Source organism: Pan paniscus, chromosome 11 (assembly GCF_029289425.2).
Source record: "Pan paniscus chromosome 11, NHGRI_mPanPan1-v2.0_pri, whole genome shotgun sequence".
In the NCBI taxonomy this organism is placed as follows: domain Eukaryota; kingdom Metazoa; phylum Chordata; class Mammalia; order Primates; family Hominidae; genus Pan; species Pan paniscus.
The window spans coordinates 51,567,280-51,576,134 of record NC_073260.2 but is presented as its reverse complement, the minus strand read 5'-3'; the positions used below and the strand labels follow the sequence as shown (position 1 = coordinate 51,576,134).

The following is an 8,855-nucleotide window of genomic DNA, read 5'->3' as shown; positions in this document are numbered from 1 at the left end:
TATTTGCAGGAAGTTAAGCTTCACGATGGGAAATGCCTGTGTGGGTGTATTTGTTTGTTTTAAATACTTAAGGATGATCAGAGACTATGGTGGGGGGAAAGCTGTTCTTCCAAAGAGAAATTCACTCTCATTTTCTAAGGAATTCTTCCCCTTTCCTCTGCTTCCCTGCAGGAAATGTGGAGTGAGACCAAAGCTGCGACTCCAGTCCACACCAGAGCCCAGGAAGACTCCCGGGACCCTGGAGATGCCTGAGGACCAGGGGCTTGTGGTATGCGGGAAGGAGGGTTCTACAGGCACCATGAGGAACAGCAATTGGCTGTAGTAAAATACAGACTGACAAAGGCAGGAAGGCAAAAGAAGGCACCCAGGTTCGCCCAGGTGAGATGAGAGGCCCAGTTCTTCCGAGGTAGGTGTGGTGTCCCTCAAAAGCCCCCAGGGTTCTGTTGTGGGCACCACAGTGTCTGGAAGTGTGTGTGGTTGGCGGGGCGGGGGGGGGTTGTCAAGCAAGGGCCTTGAGGCTCATTTCCCCTGCAGCAGCAGGAGCAAGGGGCTGGCACTGGGAAGCCTTGCCCTCATTGCAGCAGGCAGGTGGATGGATGGTTGGATGAACAGCATAACCCTGCAGTGAAGTCTGTGGAGGGAACAGAGGTGCATGGATGGAGACATGCACACAGCCCACCAGAGACTGGGAACCCCCACACCCACATGGTCCTCTCATTTATCCAGAAAGGCGAACATCAGGTTTGAGGAGGAATGGAACCTAAAACAAATCTTTTCCCTAAATGTGGAGCTGATGCGACCAGTTGTCTCTGCTCTCCAGTTCCTGTTTCTCACACAGAGCGCACCTACTGACCTGGCAGTGGCTTGTTGGGAGGCGATTCCTTGCACGCCCAAGCCCAATTGCATAGGTCAAGATGAGACCCACTTCTCAGGCTTCAGTTCCCTGCAAATGAAGTAGAACTTAGGACCCCCATACTTCCCAGTGATCCTAGCAGGCATCACTGGGGTCTCCACTCTTGCCAGTTAACCCAGTTGACCACATTAGGGACTGTCATGCCTCCCCAGTGACAATCTCATAAAGGAGGAAGAGACTGTAGACAGATAAAAGCAGCAGTAGATGAAGCAGATATGCTCTTGAAGATGCATGTTCATGAGAACAGACCCAAATAGACTCAGATGGTCTCACTCCCATTGAGGCTATATAGAACGCATGACAAAGATATACATGATTTTTGAGGCCACTTTTCAAGTATTAAATAAATGTATCACATAGTGATTAAAAAGTGCAATCTCTAATCCTGAGTTTCTGCTGCCCAAAAGATGTCTAATAGTATAATGAGAACATTTCCTCCAGGGCTCAAAGTATGCTCCCTATCAGGTACAGGCCAGACATGAGGCCCCAGTGGTCTGGAGCAGGCAGGAGGTGAAAAACAGGACACATTGTGGAGCAGAGAATACAAATGGGAGGCCGAGGCGGGTGGATCACAAGCTCAGGAGTTCAGGACCAGCCTGGCCACTATGGTGAAACCTGGTCTCTACTAAAGATACAAAAATTAGCTGGGCATGGTGGCACACTTCTGTAGTCCCAGCTACTTGGGAGGCTGAGGCAGGAGAATCGCTTGAACCCAGGAGGCAGAGGTTGCAGTGAGCCGAGATCATGCCACTGCACTCCAGCCTGGGCAACAGAGTGAGACTCCGTTTCAAAAAAAAAAAAAAAGAATATGTACGGAGGACACGAGTGATATCAGAAGAGTCTGCTGAACACTGGACTTGAGCCTGGCACGGAATGCCCAGTCCCGCTCTCCACCCAAAGGAGCTGGACCTCAGATCACCCCAAACCACTCCTGACTCATGGTGGAGCACACATGTTCCAAAACTTAGGAGAGTGAGGACTGTATTTGGGGCAGAGAAAGAAAAAATGGATCAGGACAACATATGAAAGATCTAAAGAAAATAAGTACAGGCTTAATTATTGTTTTGAAAATGATTTGTCAAAGTGTTTGAGGTTTTTTACAGCAAGCTCCATAATTCGGTAACTCAAAATTATGTTCCTAATATAAAAATGTCATTTGGAGGTTTAATTATTTGTATTTTTTATACTTTTTAGTTTTGTAAATTTAAGAGTTCTATTCTGGGTTGATGAAAGTAGAAAATGTAAGGTGTGGGAAAATTACAAAAACAGAGGAGATTCTGAAATAATCCTTAAGAAACCATCTAAATTCCTAGGAGAATTTCACAGTTTCAAAGGCTATGAAATGGGTGGGCTCAGGCCTAGATCTCCAAGGTACAAGGAGAGCCAGGTGACACCTGTGTTCCAGGGGAAGAGAATAGAAAATGGACTAAGGACTGTCTCTGACAGGGTGAGCAGCTGGAGTGGGAAGGAGCGATCTGGGGGACCCAGGAGGGTGGAGGGACTGGGGGCTGGGAGCTGAGGGTGGGGCTGTACCTCAGCCTCCTCCTCCCACTGCCCCTCCCCGACCCCCAGGAGCCCTTTGTGAGGAGGAGGCCCCAGCTGTGTGATACAAGCCTGGGCCCCAGTCCCTAGTCCCAAAGGGGATGCCCAGAGCTCAGTTGCTTGAAGGCGATGGGAAATCTCGTCATCCCTCTAGGGAAGGGCAGGGCAGGCAGGGGTGAGAGTGGGCAGAGGATTCCACCCCCAGCTCCCAGACCATCTGTGGGGTGCACAGGAGACGACATTGCACTTCAGATGGAGAAAATGCTCTTTCCTCTGAAGAGCCCTAGTGCCACATGGCTGAGCCCCAGCTCCACTCCCTGGATGATGGATTTCATCCTCACCAGTGTGTGTGGCCTAGTGCTCCTCTTCCTATTGCTCCTCTACGTCCACAGTGACCCACCCTCACCCCCGCCCGGGAGGAAGAGGAGCAGCAGGGAGGTAAGGAGTCCTCAGCCCAGCCCCACAGAGAAAGATTCTCTCTTCTTTTCCTCCCCTCATTTCCACTTTTCCTAAGCAATGTGAGACCCTCCTGCGATGGGAAATCTCGTCATCCCTCTAGGGAAGGGCAAGGCAGGCAGGGGTGAGAGTGGGCAGAGGATTCCATCCCGAGCTCATCTGTGGGGTGCACAGGAGGCGTCAGGGCAAAAACCAACACTGGACTCAGTGGCAAGGACCGGGTCAGGAGAAGGGTGAGGTCTCTATGGGAGGAGAGGCCCCAGCCCTGGCTCATCACCCCCTTCCTGGGGCAGATGCCTGGGGGCCCAGCCTCCTCTGTGTGATCTAGGTGTGATCTGGGAGCTGTGCTGACCTCCTGAAAGCCTCCCACTAGAGCCTGGATTCGCCTGTGGCTGCACCCCGGCCACATGTGCTTTTTCCTCCTTCACCACAGCCCCATGGTACCTTGGCCTCCTCTCCATTCTCATCCAAAGCAGTATCCTACTGGCAGCTCAGAGGCGCCTGTGGGCCTGAGCCTAGGTGTTCCTTGAGCGGAGGAGCAGGGACTGGGGACAGCCAGGTTGGAGTCACACAGACAACCCTTCCTTGCATTTCCCTAAGAAGGAAAACAGAAAACATTTCATTCACGGTAAACATGAGTAAAAAGCACACACAGAGCTCCCTGAGCTAGAGGCTGAGAGCCGTGTCCCTCATGAGCACTGCGTGTGTGCAGCTGGTCTGGGGAGAGGAGACTGAGAACTGGTCCCAGCCCCTCATCCTTTCTTGCCTCTCAGCCTCAAAGGGAGAGAAGCGGGAGGTCCAGGAGCAGGAAGATCTCAGCTCTGAAAGGTGAGGCTCTGCTGCCCCTCGGGACTCCCCAGAGGTAACTGAGCTTTGCCTGTCCCTGAGGAAGTCATTTGCAGAGGCCTGAGAGGGAAGCTCCTGGGAGAGAAATCAGAACCTGCGGCCTCCTCAGATTCCCTGCGGGAATGAAGCCACGGGCCTGGGACCGGTATTGCCCATAAGGGGGCGGTGTGGGGAAGGGACCAAGGCCTGCCTGGATATGGGGGGAGGTCAGGGAGGCTCCAGGTCCATGTGGACAGCTGTTCACCTCAGCAATGGCTGACTCCTCTTTGAGACCACCCATTTGCTCTCCCAACAAGATGGTTGTGACACCGATGAGGGGGTGGACGTGGAAGCACTTTTTGCAAATGACAAAGTGCTGCACAGTGGAAACCTTCCTGTCACCATTGGGGCCATGTGGCCTCGGACACAGATGCGAGGGCTTCAGGGTCTAGTCCCCCATGGTGTCCCCTAAAAAGACATCCACTCAGCCTCCATGAGTTTCCCAGGCACCGCCCTCTCCACCATAACCCTGTCTCCTGATTTCCAGCTTGCAGAATCCTCCTGAGGGAGCTGGAGGAGACTCGGGACCTGAACTACCTTCTGGAAAGGTGAGGAGCTTCCCCCTTCTGTCCCTGTCCTCCTTCCTACCAGGGCCTCTGATGCAACCCTACGGCCTGGTGGTGATCTGGGAGGGGGAGGTCCCGGGAAGGGGACAGGAGGGGACTGAAGCCCTGGGGCAGGCTTAGGCAGAGCTTTATGAAGTCAGCAGTGGGGGAGGTGGAGGAGCCGGGGGCCCCAGGTGCCCACCCCTCCCAGCTTCCCGGCCCCATCTACCCCTGGCTGCAGCTTGTGCCTCTTGTCTCCTGCAGCCACCTGAGGAAGCTCGCTGGCGAAGGCAGCTCCCACCTGCCCTTAGGTGGAGACCCCCCGGGGGACGTGTGTAAACCAGTGCCTGCTAAGGCCCACCAGCCACATGGGAAATGCATGCAAGATCTGTCTCCTGCCAGCTTGTCCCCACCAGCTCCCCCAGCTCCTCTGGCCTCCACCCTGTCACCAGGCCCGATGACCTTCTCAGAGCCTTTTGGACCACACTCAACCCTGAGTGCCTCCGGGCCACCAGAGCCCTTGCTTCCCTAAAATGCCCTGCAACCCAGCCACATGTGGTTTTTCCTCCTTCACCACAGCCGCATGGTCCCCTGGCCTCCTCTCCACAGGCTGGCTGGACTTCAGTGTGGCTCCACAACATGCCCCGTCCCCCAGAGCTCCCCTCTACACAACCAGGTGCTGCCTCCTCCAACCAGGGTGATCTCTGGCCTGGGGTGCTCCAGCGATCCCATCTGGGACCTCTATTGCTGGAGGGAGGCTGCCACCACCTGGGGCCTCTCCACCTACTCACATGGCAAATCCCAGCCACGGCATCTTCCCGACCACCCCTCAGAGGCTTCCTTCTGGGGAGACCCCACACCCAAGCACATGGAGGTAGGTGGCTGCACATTCATCCACCCTGACGTGCAGAAGCTGCTGGAGACTCTCATCGCCAAGAGAGCACTGATGAAGATGTGGCAGGAGAAAGAAAGGAAACTGGCCGACCACCCGCACATGACATCACTGGGGAAGGAGTGGGACATCACGACCCTAAATCCCTTCTGGAACGTGTCAACCCAGCCACAGCAGCTGCCCCATCCTCAGCAAGTCTCTGATGCCACAACCGTGGGGAACCACTTACAGCAGAAACGCAGCCAGCTTTTCTGGGACCTCCCCTCTCTCAATAGCGAGTCCCTGGCGGCCACAATCTGGGTTTCTAGGAACCCTTCCTCACAAAATGCACACTCTGTACCACTGGATAAAGCCTCCACTTCTCTTCCAGGTGAACCTGAGGTTGAGGCATCCTCACAGCTTTCCCAGGCACCACCCCAGCCCCACCACATGGCCCAGCCCCAACATTTCACTCCAGCCTGGCCCCAGTCCCAGCCCCCACCTTTGGCTGAGATCCAGACCCAGGCCCACCTCTCACCCCGTCCCAAGCCTGGGGTGCTCTTCTCCAACCCAGATTAGGGGCTGTGGGGCATCTTACCCTACATCCCAGGAGAGGACACAGTCTGTCATCCCCACTGGAAAGGAGTATCTTGAATGGCCCTTGAAGAAGCGACCAAAGTGGAAGAGGGTTTTGCCCTCTCTCCTCAAAAAGTCTCAGGCTGTTCTGAGCCAGCCCACTGCCCACCTTCCCCAAGAGAGGCCGGCCTCCTGGAGCCCCAAGTCAGCCCCCATCCTTCCTGGGGTTGTCACCAGCCCTGAGCTCCCAGAGCACTGGTGGCAAGGAAGGAATGCCATCCACCAGGAGCAGTCCTGTGGCCCTCCCAGCAGATTGCAGGCATCTGGGGACCTGCTACAGCCTGATGGGGAATTCCCAGGGAGGCCCCAGAGTCAGGCAGAAGACACGCAGCAAGCCCTCTTGCCCTCCCAGCCTTCTGAATTTGCAGGGAAGGGCAGGAAGGATGTGCAGAAGACCGGGTTCAGGAGCTCTGGAAGGTTCTCTGAGAAGGGGTGCTTAGGGTCCAAACTAGGGCCGGACCCAAGCCGGGATCAAGGCTCAGGAAGGACTTCAGTGAAGGCTCTGGACGAAGACAAGGAGGCAGAAGGTGACTTACGGAGATCCTGGAAGTACCAATCAGTAAGTTCCACACCTAGGGACCCAGACAAGGAGCATCTGGAAAACAAGCTGCAAATCCGTCTGGCCAGGAAGGTAGGGGAGATCAAAGAGGGCTGGATCCCCATGCCTGTGCGTCGCTCCTGGCTCATGGCCAAATGTGCTGTTCCCAAGTCTGACACCCACAGGAAACCTGGGAAGCTGGCATCCTGGAGGGGTGGGAAAGCCCACGCGAACACCTCCCAGGAGCTTTCCTTCCTCCATCCCTGCACCCAGCAGATACTGGAAGTACATCTTGTAAGGTTCTGTGTGAGGCACAGCTGGGGTACAGACCTCCAGTCCCTGGAGCCCATAAATGTCAGGTCAGGTGAGGCTCAGGCCCCACCCTTCCCACAATCCACCTTTACCCCCTGGGCCTCCTGGGTATCTCGGGTTGAATCTGTACCCAAGGTTCCCATTTTCCTGGGAAAACGTCCTCAGAATGGTCCAGGAGACAACAGAACAACAAGCAAGTCAGTCCCGACCTTGAGTGGCTCTCTCGCTGCCCCACCGCCTGAGCAGGAGGGAGTCCAGAGGCCCCCGAGAGGGTCCCAGTCAGCTGATACCCATGGGCGATCAGAGGCCTTTCCGACTGGACACAAGGGCAGGGGGTGTTCTCAGCCCCCAACATGCAGCCTTGTGGGCAGAACCTGGCAGAGCAGGACTGTCCTGGAATCCGGGAAACCCAAACCCAGACTAGAGGGGAGTATGGGTTCAGAAATGGCTGGGAACGAGGCATGGCTTGAGAGTGAGAGCATGTCCCCAGGAGACCCCTGTAGTAGCAAAGCCCTGCAAGAGCTCAGCATAGGGTCCCAGTGGGCAAGGGCTGAAGATGCCCTGCAGGCTCTGAAAGTGGGGGAGAAGCCCCCCACTTGGGAAGTCACCTTGGGAGCCAGTGTGAGGGCAAGTTCGGGAAGCGTTCAGGAGGATCTGAGGAGCACAGGGGCTCTGGGGACCACTGGTAACCCCTCAGCGTCTTCAGTCTGTGTTGCTCAGGATCCAGAGCAGCTGCACCTGAAAGCAGGTGGTCAGTGAGATTGCGCTCATAGTGCAGGTGGACTCAGAGGAGCAGCTGCCAGGCCGTGCCCTGGCATCCTCCTCCAGGACGGCGCCACAGGCCCGTGCCTTCCAGGCCGCCACATGGACATGCTCACTGCCGCAGACAGGCTGCCCACTCAGGCTCCTCTGTCCACCTCCCAGAGTGTGTCTGGTAAGAACATGACAGCTTCCCAGGGGCCATGTGCCCTCCTATGGAAGGGAGGGGACAGTCCAGGGCAGCAGGAGCCTGGGAGCCCAAAAGCAAAGGCCCCACAGAAGAGTCAGAAGATGCTGGGCTGTGCGGACAAGGGCGAGGCCCACAGGAGGCCCAGAACAGGGGAGCAGGGACACAGGTCCAAGGGACCCAGGACCTCTGAAGCCAGTGGGAGGAGCCACCCTGCCCAAGCCAGGGAAATAGGAGACAAACAAGAAAGGAAATACAACCAGCTTCAGCTGGAGAAGGGACAGACACCACCAGAAAGCCACTTCCAGAGAAAGATCAGTCACCATCCACAGGGTCTACACCCCAGGAAAGGAGGCACACGGTGGGAAGATGTCCTGCAGAAAGGCAAGCCTGGGGCAGATGCTTTCCAGAGCTGGGGGTCTGGCCCACCAAGGCAGTTTATGGACTGCATGGCTGACAAAGCCTAGACCATCAGCAGAGTTGTGGGACAAATCCTGGTGGATAAACTGGGGCTTCAGTGGGGACGAGGTCCCTCAGAGGTCAATCGCCACAAAGGTAACTTCCACGCCCAAGAGAATGTGCCTTCCTGCTGCCACAGGGGTCACTGCCACCAAGAACGTAGCAGAGAGATGAGAGCTCTGGCCTGCAGCCCTAAAGCCACCCCCAAGGGCCACCACTGTCCTGTCAAAAACAGGGGCATCAGAAACAGAGACAGCAGTTGGGCCCCACCTCCCAGGGAGCCTGTGTCCCCAGCTGGTCCCCACCACCACAGGCCAAGAATGGCAAGCACCTCGGGTGGCCCCCATCCACAGCTGCAGGAACTGAGGTCTGCACAGAGGTGTCTTGCCTCCTGAACTAGACCAGTCTTCTTGCATGTCTCCTGGGGGAGACAGGGGGTTCTACTCAAATAAAACTGATGCCTACACAATAAACCTGTCCTGCGTGGGTGATCACAGCCGCCATGTGTTCATGACGTTCACGGAGAAGTTCCCAATATACCTGCTTTCCCTGCAGAGGGCGTGGCTTCTGTCTGTGCCATGCTAGGGGGCAGGAAAGGGCACAGCATCTGCTCCTTCTGAGTGCGGCTTCCAGAATGGCTGGGCCTGGAGGAGGCTGGCAGGGACGTGGAGGACCCCCTCTTCTCCCTGTCCAGGGAGAAACCGTGTCTGGTTTCCAAACTGTATCATGACCCAGAGCCTTCAGGACGTGTA

At 56.0% G+C, this 8,855-nt stretch overlaps 1 protein-coding gene across 1 annotated transcript; it reads left to right on the top strand.

Moving 5' to 3' along the window:
- The first annotated feature begins 2,393 nt into the window (after nucleotides 1-2,393).
- On the top strand, nucleotides 2,394-8,498 carry SPATA31E1 (SPATA31 subfamily E member 1). Its single transcript, XM_003806676.3, is given in 9 exon segments — nucleotides 2,394-2,893; nucleotides 3,685-3,739; nucleotides 4,284-4,344; nucleotides 4,606-4,868; nucleotides 4,871-4,946; nucleotides 4,948-5,748; nucleotides 5,750-7,441; nucleotides 7,443-7,504; nucleotides 7,507-8,498. Coding segments are annotated over 9 exon segments (4,311 nt in total). The 5' UTR covers nucleotides 2,394-2,584.
- Nucleotides 8,499-8,855: the final 357 nt, after the last annotated feature.